Source organism: Drosophila busckii, chromosome 3L, assembly GCF_011750605.1.
Source record: "Drosophila busckii strain San Diego stock center, stock number 13000-0081.31 chromosome 3L, ASM1175060v1, whole genome shotgun sequence".
Lineage (NCBI taxonomy): Eukaryota > Metazoa > Arthropoda > Insecta > Diptera > Drosophilidae > Drosophila > Drosophila busckii.
This window is the reverse complement of record NC_046606.1, coordinates 6,218,047-6,233,570: the sequence shown is the minus strand read 5'-3', so window position 1 is coordinate 6,233,570 and position 15,524 is coordinate 6,218,047. Positions and strand designations below refer to the sequence as shown.

Here is a 15,524-nt window from a genome sequence, read left to right as displayed (position 1 = left end):
AAAACCTACCCAATGACTGACGCTCATATGATATATAGCGTTTATATTCATTGCGTGAAAAATTCGAACGCAATATGCTGTTATATTCCATTATAGCTTTCGGATATTCAAAGCTAATCAAGTTTGGTTTGGGATTTAATACACTGCACTGCAAATTTTGTTTAGAAGCCAAAACATTTGTAATTTATAAACAAAAGTTTTGCTTTAGCACACTTTGTTTCGTTAAATCGTATATTTAATGAATTTATTAAATTTAGTTACGCGCGCTAATTAATTTCGGGGCAGTTGTTCGCACTGCTCGCGCCGCTTGGACACTGCTGCAAACGATCGTGTTGCCAACATTTTTTTTTGGGCCCTAACAAGCGCTCTCTTTACTGATATACCCTGTAGTTTATATGAATGGGTTTAGTTCATATCTAAGTGAGCTTAATCAAAGCTAAAGTCTTAAAATATAATTACAAACAGCATAAAAAATAGCTGTAGCTTAATATTTTAGCTTAAAACTGACACAATCTCAGGATTGCAAGTTTGGAACCCTTAGGGAATTTCTAAAAATTTGCATGCTTTACATTTCGATAAACTGTAAACATAGTTTTAAACTAAGCTAGTTATACATACTAACTATATACAGGGTATATCAAAATTACAACTTTAAGCATTAAAAACTTAACATTTTTGGTTTCTTATCAGCAATTGAAATGTTTGTTAAAACAAATACAAAAACTGTGTATGAAAAACAAAAAAAAACGAAAGTGGCAAAAAAGCGTTAAAATTCTTGAGAGTCTCTATGGTGAATTCCATGCAACGTTATCATTATTAACTGTTGTATTAAAGCTTCCAGCAGATAAGGCAAAATACGCACATAGAGGGAGCGCACAGTTCGCTTGAAAAAAGAGCCGCAGAGACAAATAGTGGATATGACGGAGCTTTATATATAAACGAGGACATTATCTTATCGATCGCATACCTAGCACATATGTCAGCAGACCCCAAATAATAATAATACATACATATCATGACTAAATTCAAAGCTGCAATTAATATATCATAAATTCAATATGTGTGACATGTGTTTTGCCATATTTGGTTAAACAATATGATAATACATCAAAGCTTGACTGTATGATATCATTTGAAAGCTGAGGTCAACTTAACAAATAGAACTTTGTTTGCATATGTAAAGAAAAGTAGAAAAATCAATTAAGTGGAGACAAAAACAACATCAAGGCGAAAAGCAAACAACAAAATCAGCAACAAATAACAAGCGACAATAAAACTTTGCCATATGCCGATAACAGGTGAACGCGTAAACTTTGTTATCTATGCCGCTCTTTGGGTTCAATGAAGAGCAAACTTTGTATATATATAGAGAGAGAGAGAGAGGGGTGTGCAGTATGCGGGGGTGTTGAAATAATTGAAAAGAATTGTGGCATAAGTTTAGGCTTTGGTTGCTAGCATAAGAATAAGAATATGAACTAAGAATAATATTATTAGAATATTAATAATATAATTAGTATATAAGACTATATAATAATATTATTAAAATAAGATTCTATAGTTTTTATAGCATGATTCTATATACAATAGATCATTATTCTAGTCTTTGATATAAATGATGCCAAGTTTTATATTTCAAATATATTATTTGTGACTATTTTTATGACAAAGTCAAGCCAGCTGCCTACAGATCTTCAAACAAAACTTCAAATAGTCCTAATAATACCTTTTCCAACTTCTGCTATTTATTCTTGCACATGCCTTTGCAGCTGGCCACGTTTAAACTATTTTTAGTAGCTGTGCAAACTGGCAAGCAACATCCCCAGCAGAGTCATAAAACATTTAAATAGACAACTGTGCACACATCCTTATATACAAAGTGTAGCATCCTGTTTACAAAATTAAACATGCGAGAGCTGCGCAGCCGCAATAAACTGAAAGAGAGAGGAAGCGAGGGATGCGGGGGTGAGGCAACTGGCACATGCGTGCCACATGTGTCTACATAAAATTATTTAAAACTTCTATTTTATTTATAAACAGCACGACACTTTGTGCTAAAAGGGAGAGCTACTAGCCATATATCGCACAGATCTTTATCTATATAGCTGCTGATTAGGCGTGCAATAACCTCAAAAGCTTAAAGCAGCCTCTGCGATTTACATAAATCAATAAACATAAGCCAATTTTCAAACAAACCATATATTTATATTAATAAATACGCACAGCAAAAAAAAAAAAAAAAAATTCGTATATTTCTGCTCAAGCATTTTAATTAAAAAAGCTAATTTTATGTTCATTTCTTTTTAAGTTGTGCTCTTTTTTTTTATCCATGCATAAAATTACCTCATCACTTGCCGAAAATTTAAAATTCAGCTTTAGCTTCATCCACAACAAAAACAAAGTACACTAAGCTATAGTCAGTCAGAACTGAGTTCCAATAACAATGTTATAAATTCTTTTGTTTGTGCCCGGAATGCTAAACAATTTACAAAACAAAAAGAGAAAATCGTCATTGAAAAAGTGGGCGAGTGTGTTTTTTTTTTGGTCTGTAGTCTGTAGATAGTTAGTCTTAGATAGAGCTAAATTCTTAAGTTATTTATTATGAATTTTTATCATGCAGACAGTCGACTAACGGTCGCACTTGTTTACAACATTTTCAAAGCCATAAATATCGAAAAAGAAAAATGCGTTGAAATTATAGTAATAAAATGCATAATAAATTGAAGTTTTTCTAAAGATAAAAAAGGTGTTGAAAAAATAGTTGAGTGAAGAGATGAGTTAGAAGAGCTATTAAAAAACATAGTAAGAGCTTGCTTTCGAAACTATTATTTATAAAGATTTACAGCTCTAGTAGAACTTGCATAGCTGCGCTTAAAATATTTTAATCTAAGCATATTTTTTTATAGTTAAACTAATTTAAACCACTTGCACAATTTCTATTATTTCTAATTTATTAATTACAGTCATTAGCGTCTGTCTGTTTTCTGTCTGTCTGTCTGGCATTTCCCTTTTGTTAACTAATGACAAGCACTAAAAGGAAATCAATTAGTTTGGTAAAGAACTCTGCAGCAAAAACCAGTTAAAAGTGGCAACACGGCTAACACATAAGGCGTGCAGATTAATGAGCATAAGCCTAAGTGTATATATATCCGGGCATATCCATAACGAATTTTAATTAAACAATTTTTTGAAAAAAAAAAAAACATTTAGGCGCGTGCTTTGAACCACATAATTAATCAATATTTGCTGAGAGCGAGAGCCATAGTTTGATTAAAACTAATAGCAATGAAATATGCAAGCAACGCCTTCAACTTTAAAAGTTAAAATTTCACTTTTAATTGATTTTTATTGTGCCAGCAGCTTTATGTTCTCTCTGTCTAACTAGTTTGCAAAATTAATGATGTCATCATTTGTAAATTTAATTGTTTTTATTTAAGCGCACTCAGGCTTAACTAAACAACATTTTCCCAAGCTTACTGTAAAATAAATCGTCAATTGTAATTGATTAATGAATAACTTGAAAACCGTTTGAGTTTGAATTTGTTGTTGATGATGCGGCGCCCCCACATAAATTCCATTTGCATGCCAAATGAACAAACAACAAAAATAGTCGAAAAATTCATGTATAAGTAGAAAAAAAAAAACAGTAGCTGGCTTGGCTTTTGGACTTTTGGGCGCTGCGCGCATGCGCAGAATATGACCACAAAGAAATACGCAGATACTTTTGTATCTCGCAGCTAGCTAATGATGAAGTTCAAGCTGTTGGCTGTTGGCTGATGATGATGATGTCATGGTGTTTGTCTCCTGCTTGGAACGCCCCTGCTGCGGGGGAGCAAGCCATAGCAAATGCCAAGCGCACAGATACAGATACATGGAGCTTATAAGCAAAGGCAATCAGCAAACTGGGGGGAAGGGAGAGGAGTGCGCGGTTTGGACTAAGACAGCTGTCCATTGACTAATTTTTGCACATAACTTTTTGAAGCGAGGCGCACAATAATAAAGCAAAGCTGCCATAAAAATGAAGACAAGACACACATACACACACACACACACACACACCCATACACTTGTTTTGAAGTCAAGCACTAAAAGTATTACGAATAGACATCAAGACACAATAATGAGCCAAAATGTTTGGTAATCATTTTTAAAGACTTGGCTCGCAGACATTTATTGGATTGCAGCGCGTATCAAAATAGAGTTTCAAAAGCGTCTAAAAGCTTGAAGTGTGTTGTAGATTTTATAATATAGTTTAATTGATCAGTGCTTGAAGCTTGAAATATGTTTAGCTCACTTTGGCATTTGGAAACTTGCACTTAACTGAAAACCAGTTGGTTAGTAGAATTTATTCTATTTAAATTGCATTCAAATGCAAATCAAAACTTTTGGGCTTATCCCCCATCTATGCAATTAATGTTGATTTTATTTTTTGCATACTTCGCATATTTAAATTTAAGTTTTCAAGTTTACTTAATTTTAGTATTCGTTGCATAGGTTGTTAGTCAATAAAATAAACTTCTATTCACTTTTAGTAAAGCTTTCTAGTCGTATTTACTTTATTAATATAAATAAATAGTATAAACTCTATCAGCAGCACTCTTGGTATCTTATGCTAACCCAACTCTTATACTTCGAGCCTATTTGTTCAACTAATTTATGCAAAAACTAAAACCCAAACCGTGTGAAAATTGAAAATCTCTTAACACATAACACAATCAAACCAAACTTCCTACTTAAGCCAAAGGGTTTTTGGCTTAGGTAGCGCACATGACTTAATCGAAGACAGACAGAAATGATATAATACCCGAAACTATTGATTTGCATATGGAACACGTGTGTAACCAAATTTGGTGAGCTCAAAAGCTAAAGCTGAAGACTGAGTCACGACAAATGACAAACAGATAATATTTGTGGGTGAGTGTTAAGTCTTTAAGCAAATAGCAAACAAGCTACAAGCTCATGCAATGGAGATTTCCGTTTCGACTATTTTGCAGGAAGTTGCCAAAGCAAATTTTTTGTTATCTACACTAAAAGTTTTGTTTATCAGCCCAATGGCAGCTGCTAGAGCGAAGAGCAAGAGCATCGTGTGCTTTAGTTTCTAATTAAAATGTAACAAGCGTCGCACAATCAGATGCGTGACTGCAACATGAAACAATTTAATTTCAAATTTTTGAACAGCAGCTGCTACAGCAGTAACAACAAAATATATATAACAACTTATAGTAGGCTGATATCTTGAGTTACACACACAGACGCTGCTAATTGAAATTGAAATTGTGTGTATTGTACGAAAAGCGCTTGAGATCTTACAGTTGAGGTTAAGCTCTCTGCCAACCCCTTGCTGACTCATTCCCCAGCTACAAGGGGTTAGTTCTTCGAGCTGTTTACTCAACTGTCATAAACAATTCTTTGCTATTCATAACTCGCTTCGCTTATTTGTAAATCGTTTGTCCATTGCCATTAATAAATATTTAAAGTAACATTTTCAAGTACATTTTATAGCCTTGCTGATCGCTTTTTGGGGTTAACTATATTGATAAGACAGCAAAGTTATGGATTTTAAATGACTTTCAAATGCTTTCAATGCGTTTTTGATGAGACAGACACATTAAAGTCGAAAAGACACTCATAAGGGGTTTGTTATTACAGCCAAGCCCAAAAAATATGAAGAAAGACCAAAGTAATAATGTAAAATAATAATAAATATATTTATGTGCAACGTCAATTACATTTTGAACATAAAAGAAAACACGTTGCGCAAAGCTCAGCTATGTTAACAATATATTCAAATATTCATTTGCACTTTTTTAATAAACTTAATAATTAATAATGACGAATTGCGAATGCGCTAAGCATAGAGTTAATGCTGTATATTAGTAAAAAGCTTAGCTAATTTTTTAAGTATTTTAATTCGTGACTTAAGCTATTCTATTTTGCTAGCTATATAGCTTATATAACATTGGTATGCCAATCCAAATTTCTACACTAGGTCACGTATTTAATAAATTATTCAACTATAACTTTTTCAATTGACAATTCCGCTTGACATTAGAGCAAACCGCAGCGTTTAAATTCCTCGTAGAATTTATTTTGCGGTTTGTTTTCTTCTCTAAGCGTTTTGCGCATAAATTAATTGTCTGCTTTGGTAGTTTTGATAGCCTCATTATGCTAGACAGTAGCTTTGTGTTGGTGCTTTATGCTTTAATTGCAGCAATTTAAGTTATCTAAGCTTATCACACAAACTGTTATTAGCCTAAGCAGCTTAAAGTAGTTTTTGAGGCCTTTGCCTGTCACCCCCTAGAGGCTACGAAGAGTGCAAAACGTGTTTTACATATTTTGGCCAATGCTATGCAAATTGACAGTGAGTCGCATTCGATGTTCAGTTCATATAAAGACAACGCTGTTCCGCATCAAAAAATAATAAAGTAAGGCCCAGAGGGGGGAGCGCATTCAAATAACTTCACGCTACGCTGCTAAACAGACGCAACAATCTTACGAAGAAACAAAAACAAACAAAATAATATTAAACCGGTAAAGAATGCTGAATGCTGTTTTTTTATTTTTTTCGAAAGCTAACGAATTTAGCTTTAACTTCAAGGCACGAGCTTCGAGTCTAATTCTCCGCACTCTCCCTACATTCTCTACAGCAGTCTCTTCTGCAGCTGGCAATTATTGCCTGATGTCAGCGCTTAAACAAATATTTAGTTATTTAACCATGTAATTATACAACGACGACGCGAGGCGAGACTTGTGCATATTATCAGGCGATTTGTCACACCTAAGGGGGAAGAACTTCCAATGAACGACTGTCTACTGTAGTAAAATTAACGGCATTTTAAATTTATATAGATACTAATGTTGACTACATTTGAAAAATATTACTAACTGTATAAATATTTGAAAATAACTTGCTTATATCGATACTATCGATAACAAGCAATTGCAACAAGCAATTTATATATGCTATAAGTTGCTTAATTAATAGAACAACTTGCTTTTATCGATAACAAAGCAGCAATGCATTCCTTAGTTTATATTAGTTGTTAATCTACAAAATGCCATAAACTCTAATAATAAACTTTGCGTAACACTAATTTTGCAGCAAGGTTTAAGTGCATTAAGATTTCGTCGTGCTTATGAGAGCTTAAAGTGCTCGCATATTTTACGCCTTATTTTATTTATACTGCTACAATAACAAATACTAAAAGTACTATTAACATATTGTTATTTTTGCAAGAGAGAGCGAGTGAGAGATAAAAGCTCTCTAGAACCTGTCGTTCAAGGTTATAGCGTATTAGCTGAAGAGTCAACGTGATTTGCATGCAAAATGCCAAAACATTTGTTTAATGTCGAGTTTTATTGTTAAGACGAGAGAGCGCTGCTGTTGTTGTTGTTGTTATATGATGAGCCGGCAATATCATCATCATGATCATCAGCATTAGCGTCTAAGCTGTTGACTAAAGAGAGTGACAGAGCGACAGAGCGACAACAACAAAGAGAGCGCGTGTTCCCAGCTAATTAATCAAAGACTGAGGGCTACAACTATAGAATTATAATGGTATGTGTATATATAGAGAGACAGTTGTGCAGCTTTTATCCATGACTAGTTTATACAGCTATTTATGACTCACATGATTTTAAAAGCTGAGCTCTGACATCATAACGTTAACAACGATTTTAACGTGTTATAAATATAACTATTCTGCAATTTGTGCAGTTGCTTGCACTCGAGTTTGTGCGGCGATAAGTTAAGACACACTATCTATTGGTTATAGATAGGCTCGACAGTGTTGATGAGGGGGAAATAAACTCATAAATTGCTGAACTGAAATTACTTGAGCTAAGTTACTTTTTCCGCTTTGCCGCTGACTGCTAGATAACGTTAATAGAAATTATATTTGTCTAATATTTATGGCTAGACGTTTTACACGCGAAAAAAGCTTTTGTTGTGTATATCTCAAAATCTTTTTTATGTTTTCTCAGCGCTCAACTCACGCCAAATGTACGCCCAAGAATGCCGCAATTGAAGTAGGCGCATAAACAACCTAAAAACCAAAAAAAAAAAACAGAGCAACCGGCAAGGTAAGCGCCCCGCTTTGAGGCTTGGCTTTTAGCTTCAATTCTTCTTCATCAACTACGTTTCACAGCTGAGCAGCAGCAGCAGCAGCAGCAGAATTTTTGGTATTTCTGTTTTGTTGTTACGCTTTTTGATTTCGATCGATGGTCGGACTATGCTTAGGGCATAATTTATGTGCCAGCACATATGAGAACACACACACATATAAACAAATGCATGTAAATAAGTACGTGGAAAGCGTATGCAAAAAAAAAAACGAAGAAAGAATGTAAAAAGCAGCTGAAGACAAAAAGGGGGCCAACAATTTACAAGTACCGCACAAATGCGCATTGTTCTTGCTTCGCTTACTCGTCTTTCAACATACACTTGGATCTGTGTGTGTGTGTTTGTGTGTGTGGGGCTATAAGCATGTAAACTTTGCTGATCTTGAGCAAAAAGCAATAACATTGGAAAGCTGTTTACGCTTAAAAGATGTGTTAAGAGCATGCTTAGTGCTGATTTGTGTAGCAAATTAGTAAAAGGCTGAAAAAACAGCTATTTATCGATACTATCGATAGTCATATAGCGCAGAAAAATAAGCAGCGTCTACGTTAGACATTGTGTAGCAATTTAATAACAAATTCTAAGGCCTTGAAAACGTTGTGTACTTAAAGAAATCAATTTAACCAATTATCGATACCACCGATGAACATATATCTAACAAAAAAAAGGCCAGGAACAACTTTAGACGTTACTTATTAGTTTACTAACAAATTTTAAGGCCTTAAAAACATTGTTTACTTAAAGAAATTTAGTTTAAGTAATTTATCGATTAAAGCTGAATAAGCAATAATTGAAATGTATTAACTTCTGATGCGTTTAGAGCATACCAAGTTCGTAGTTGAGCGTTTTACATTTTCTGCAAGCATTTTAAATCAATGCCCTCGCCATGCCATACGGCATTAGTAAGGTAAGCTAAAGAGGCAGAGCAAGCGGGCAGGCAGGCTGGTGGGGGGTGTTCCGGGTTGCTTGGCCATATCATCAACACCTTCCTTGGGCAGCTGCACAAACACAAAAGCCAAAACGTTCTATACAGTAGCGAGTCGAGTAGGGGAAACCGGCAACGGCAGTTTTATGGCTTCATCTTTGTCTCTTTTTAGACTCGCAACATTTAGTCTTTAGTCTTCGGTGTGTGTGTGTGTGTGTGTTAGGCTCTAGTACTTGGAAAATAATTGCAAAACAACGAAAATTCTGCAAAGCGGAAATAAAGTGCGCAAAATGTAATTAATTGCCAACGGGCAGTAGCGGTACCAAGCGGCGTATGCTTAATGTGCTACAGTCGCGTCGGCGCAGACAACTTTGTTGTGTGTGTTGTGTTTGTTTGCCTGCAAGCTCTCACGTTGGACTTTTGTTTGTTGACTCTTTTCTGTTGCTTTTGCTTGAATCTGCAACGAAGCTAAATATTTTGATTGAGCTCGCCCTCTCAGTTTGCGAGTCGAGGCGAAAAACTTGAAGGCAAAGGCAATTTATGCGCGCCAGACGCTTATTAATAATTTTTGTGCTTTTATTGTTTTCTGGGGCAGCCTCAGATTGCCAGTAATTTGGCAAAATTACGCGAGTTTCCAAGGCTACAAATTTGTAGTTTAGTTATCTCTTTCTAGAGAATTTGATTGCTGATAAGCTAAATTTCTCAAAATACTTCCGCTGCAGCTGTTACCAAGACATAAATTAAATTTTTGTTGCTACGTAAATTTCTTTGTAAATATGCATCAGCTTGAACTAAATTATTTCAGTTGCTTGAACTTGATTAGCCAAATTCCATAAGACAGCAAAAACTCAACAGCTACATAATAAATTTACAAACAAAAATAAAAACAAGTTGAAATTATTTATGGTGCGACTATACAAACTTGAAAGCCAAAACAACAAACGCAGACTTAACAAGTCAAGAGAGTAAAAGCGCCAGAGAGTAAAGCGGGGCAATTAGGGGAGGGGCGGTGGCTGAACGGTCATTAGCAAGTTTTTTTTTTTTTTTGGTGAGAAATTTCACTCAGTCAGCAGCGGAAGGCAAAGCCAGTTTCAAGGTTGCCCAACTGATTTTTCTATGATAATGGACAGCGCACAGGTGGAATTAAATTCAAAAAAAAAATAATAGTAAAGCTAGTTTGGCTAGCCTTCCTTTTTTTTTTGGTTTGTAAACAGCTGTAAGCAGCAAAATAATAAGCTGGGCTTTGACTGCGAGTTGCGTTTGAATTTGTTGGTTAAGAAGCAACATTTTTTGATTATTAGATTGGCTACAAAAATTATTGTTATTAAATGAAGATCAGTTGTAAGTTGGGCTTTCACTTTGGTTTAGCTTGTTATTCAACAAGGGTAAGATTTTTGAAAGAAAGTTAGATAAAGTTTTGTTAGAAATAAGCTAAGCAATGGAAAGCTAAGCTTAAAATTAATTGAAACTCATGAATATTGTTTGAAGATAGCCAAGAAACATATATGAAGCGTTTAAAGATTCAATGCTAATTGCAGATCATGAATATTGATGAAAGCTCTGTAAGAAAATTCTATGCAAACTTCAAACTTGCGCTGCAAAATCTTTAAAAAATTCAATTCTTGCTGCTTGTCAAGTTAAAAAGTTCAATGCTTTTTTTATTCGCACAAATGTCTATCAATTTCGCTCTCTTTGCTGCCTTTAATTTAATTTTTCGCTGATTGACTAAATGTTGATCAGCGTATGCAAATTGTTTATAAAGTCAACAGTCTCCCATACCTACACATATCTTTAGCTTTATTTAAACTGCATTTCCTGTCTGCTCTTTAATAAATTTTGTCGTTGTTGTTGTTGCTGCATTATGAGCTTAGCATATTTTTTGGATACTGTAGGTAAAAAAAAAAAAAAAAGAAAGCAAACTTCAGATGCATAAAACCAGTTTTGGCGCAGAGCCAGTTGTAGCCTTGAATGTGCATTTATTGCTGTTGCTCTTTGACTGTCGCTGCTTGTTTTTGGCGCGCGTCTCAAAACTGAGTCGAGAGAGAAAGAGAGAGCAAAGCGTTGAATTCAATGTATAGTATAACTGATTATTAAACTAGGCATGTGCTTTATAAGATATTGCTGTAATAAAGATAAATGCAAAGCTATAAAAATCGTAGTAAAACTTATTACAGATTTTCAAATCTCAGATTTCAACTTTGGTTGGCCTAAATAATTAAACTAGCCGACCGCAATTGTTGCTAAGACAAGTGAAATTACACACACAGTCTCTCTCTCTCACTCTCTCTCAGTCTAGTCGCTGCTCCTAGTACTAGTTGCAGTCTAGCTCTTAAAGCTGTTTTTGCACTTGAGCTCTCAACGCTTACGGTTATTTCTAATTGCTTGACACACTTGGCAAGCAGCTATGCCAAGTCAATTGGAACTATCTAGCATATATACTAACTATTGCAAGTGCTGCTGAACTTTGGAATGCAAATTGCAAATTCTAACTCACCTGCGATAAAATATAATATATTAAGCTATAGTCTATTTATATTAATGTTGCCATCACAATCTTAAAAATGTCATTCAAAATCAACGTGAACCACTCGCTTTATCAATTAGAAAAAAAAGAAGAAGAAAAATATTGTCAAGCCTTTTAGTGTCGCATGACATAAATATATATTAAATTTATATGGTATATATATTGTATGTGCTTGGCAATCATTAATATTTTTAAAATGCTATTTTGTTTATAATATATACAGCAACTGATAATGAGACATGCATCAATGTGAAAAATATCATTGAACTAAATTTGTCACAGTTCGAGCTTTCAGTTGGGTGGTCGTACCTATTATATATATAATATATAAATATTGCTAGAGATAATGTAAATTATGTAATCTTTGGCTTAACAATGTGGGCACATTTGTTGCTTCAGTGATGCTTAACAATGTATTAAATATTCAGTTTAATGCAAAGCAAAGATAAGCTGAATTGGAATATTCTAAGGCTGTTTTTATTTATAGAATTAATGTCTTAATTCCATGCAAATTTAAAGCAACAGCCCACAGCTTATTTACAACTGTTTTTTTTTTTAACAATTAATTAAACTTTCTCTACGCTGCTGAGTTCATAGTTTTAGTATTTACAAAATTAATTAATAGACAGCTCCCACACACACATACACAGACACACGCACACTCAATTATAAGCTCGACAAAAATGTTTATCATTAATTGCTTTGGAGTCGCGACTTTTTTGACTATGTATGTCATAGGCAAAGTTTTAACTAATTTTTATAAATTTTTTTTGGCTTCCAGCTTGATTGATTGGTAAACTCAATAAACTCGCTATTGATTGATTGACTGAAACTGAAAATTGAGAAATGGAATTTCAATTGAAAAGCATTTTTTTTGCTTCACGTATTATTGTTGGGGATTACGTGCGGCCAACTTTCAATGCTGTCTGAAAATCTCTGCATGTGTGTGTGTGTGTGTACAGTAGAGCGCACAAATTGCGCAGAACGCTTAAAGAATGTCCAACAGCAACAAGATCAAAAGGAACGTGGAGTAACAAACAGCAGCCAACAGACCAGCTGCAAGACAAAAGCAACAACAAACCACAACAAAAGGCATCAAATGCATCAAGTTGGCTTTTCCAATTGGAATATGTATACACATAAACATTATATTGCATTGCTGAGCTAGCAAAATGCAAATTAAATTCTCAACTTGAAACATTTAATACAATAGCATATTAAAAAAAAATTAGCTGCATTTAAATAATATTTTTGTTTAGCATTTTAAGCGCTGACTGACTGCAGTTAAAAAAGTCAAAACATGTACAGACATGTTTATACATACGTACATATGTCTGCAATTATGCACATGTGTCTGTGTGTGTATTTTGTCTGAGGCGTGGGCAATGCACTTCATCACTTGAACTCCACAACTCGCTGTAAATATTCGCTTGCTCTTTCTTGCGCTGCACAAATTGTTGTTGGCCTTTAGCCTTGTTGGCCCGCTGCTGTTAAGCGTAATTTAATTAAATGCAATTGCAATTGCTCGCGGCAGCTCTCAATGTAATTGTCTTTTAAGAATCACAACGGTCAAATGCAACTGCAACTTAACGGTGCAGCTATTTACATGTGTCAGTGTCTCTCTCTCTCACACACACACATACACACTCCATCTGTGTGTTTGTGTTTGTGGCCACACGGAATGCGGTTTAAAAATAAACCAAGCCCAAGCTATAAAAGCATAAAGTCAAAGCGATCGCTCGGGCAGTGAGCGAAGCGAAAACGTGCTTTGGCTGCTAGACCCTATTTAGCCTAGTTTACAGCTATAAGCCTTGCTTAATGACGTACACCTGTCTCTCTCACTCTTGCGCTCTCTCTCTCTCTCTCTCTCTCCTGCCATTTTTATGAGCACACAACACGCAATTTACGCCCTAACTTGAATCCAATTGGATTATGCAACAAGTTTACAACTCGACTGTTATACAATTGTTATTATTATAATAAACTGCCATTCAAGCTTTACTGCTGTTTTGTTTACTTACCTTTGACAGCCTCGTAGTATCCTAAATCCAGCGTGAATGATTTATTTTACAAATCCTGTGCACAAATATGTATTACGCCCTCTCTCGCTCGCACTCCCACACACACGCTGTAACACGCGCGCGCTCTCTTCGCACTCACAAACAAAACTCACTGTTAACGACGGCGTTTTCTCTTTGCTTTCTTGCTTTTCCTTTTGCTTCCTTTTTGACTGCTTTGTTGATCTAGCGGTGTTGTCGTTGTTGTTGTTGTTGTTGCACTGTTTGAATTAAATATGAAATTTACTTTTTTTGCTTGCTTGAATTTTCACTAAAACGCGATCTCTTCTTCTAGCTGAGAACATACAAAAAACGCATAAGCCACGCATAGATCGATAAAAACACGAAAGCATAGAAGAAGTAGAGAGAAAACCGGAAAAATTGTTGCTTTTGCTGCTGCTGCTGCTGCTGTTGTTGTTGATGTTGCTGGCAACCGAAATACAAAATTGGGATTGAAAAGCAGCCGCGTATCTTTTTTTTTTAACTTTTGTTTTACATCTTGTTTGCTTCTCAACTTTTTTTTGTTGTTGTTGTAATAAGCCGTTAATTTATGCTTAGAACTTCTGTAGCTTGTCACTTGTTGCTTCTGACCTTAATACGCTCGCGTTTTAACAAATTCCAATGCACACAGACACACTCACACACACACACAGCACACAGCACAAGTCTCTCACACACACGTACAGCGCTGCGCAAAAAACCAGCTTTGCCGCTTTTTTTTTTTGTTTTTTGGGCCAACAATTAGATAGCAGCCGCGTTCTAAAACGCCGGCGCAGCAGTTGTTGCTGCAAATCTCTTTCTAATTATCAAAGCACAACAACAAGAACAGCGCAGGCAACAACAATACAAATCTTACATTAATTCTTTTTCAAGTTGTGTTTAGCAGTGTGATCACGGCGTTATTCTTATTTAGATTTTATGTACATTTAACAGAATTAGTGGTTGGCACTTTTGTTGCAATATTTCTTATTTATCTTTTTAACAACACCGTCGCGTTTTCCTATTGTTAAGAAATTTTTTCTTCAAACACCCGCTCAGAAATCCGGCACAACCTTCCCCTTCAACAACTTTTTCGATATTGTTAATATAAACTCTTGAAATATGGCAACACTCATATTGCTAACTAGCGCCACCTATGGGTTTTTATACCCATGCGTTGGTTGATATCGATGTTGAGGGATGCATCGTGTTGGATGTTGCCATGTTGCTAAAACTTAATACGCGCAATGCAGCATAATGTTTAAATATCTTTAAAAAAGTATATATGCATAACTACTCGATAATAGAGTTGTATTTTAAATTTTTAAAAGGTGCCCTGCAGCTAAAATTACCATTAACTTCCAGTTGCAATCTGCAAATATAAAAAGAATTCAAATACGTGCAAACTGGAAAACCTCAAACATTTTAAGAATAATAGGCGCTTTTTTATAGATGTCTGTCTTCAGTTGCTGAACTGTTTAATTGATTTATGTTCGTCAAATATAGCTTCTTATTTAAATTAACGTACATAACATAAAGTCTTAGAAGCAAGCTGAGTGCAACTGGAACTTGTTCTTCAGCAATTGAGTCGAGTTCGAAAAACTTGATAATACTCTCAAGGGGATTTGGATGATGTGTGCAATAATTCAAACGAACATCGGACCTCTCGCTTCACTTGGTATTGCTGCACTCATGTTGCAACTCGTTTGGCCGATAGTAACTGTAACGAATAGATACTTTATACTGATAAATACTTGCAATCGTGAATGAAAAAGCAAAGAAGAAGAGAAGAAAAAAATTGTTTTTAAAAAATTTTCGTTGGCGGACGACGTGTTGTGTCCGTCGATCGCGGATAAATTGTTGAATTATTTTTTAGCAACGACTTGCAGAAACCGGAACTTGGTGAAAAGAGAAAAAACCTTT

General features: G+C 35.0%; 1 protein-coding gene across 6 annotated transcripts in view; it reads right to left on the bottom strand.

Annotated features, from left to right (window-relative positions):
- Window positions 1–14,669, bottom strand: part of LOC108599734 (spectrin beta chain, non-erythrocytic 5) — a 33,342-nt gene extending 18,673 nt beyond the window's left edge. For 3 of the 6 annotated variants that reach the window (XM_017986737.2, XM_033293683.1, XM_017986742.1), the window contains exon 1: window positions 10–130. In XM_017986737.2, coding sequence (XP_017842226.1) covers window positions 10–91 — 82 coding nt within the window. In that variant the 5' untranslated portion in view covers window positions 92–130. Of the gene's footprint in view, window positions 1–9; window positions 131–13,586; window positions 13,918–14,478 lie in introns of those variants that run through there. The other 3 variants (XM_017986741.1, XM_017986740.1, XM_017986738.2) reach the window with 3 other exon arrangements.
- Between the last annotated feature and the right edge of the window lie 855 nt (window positions 14,670–15,524).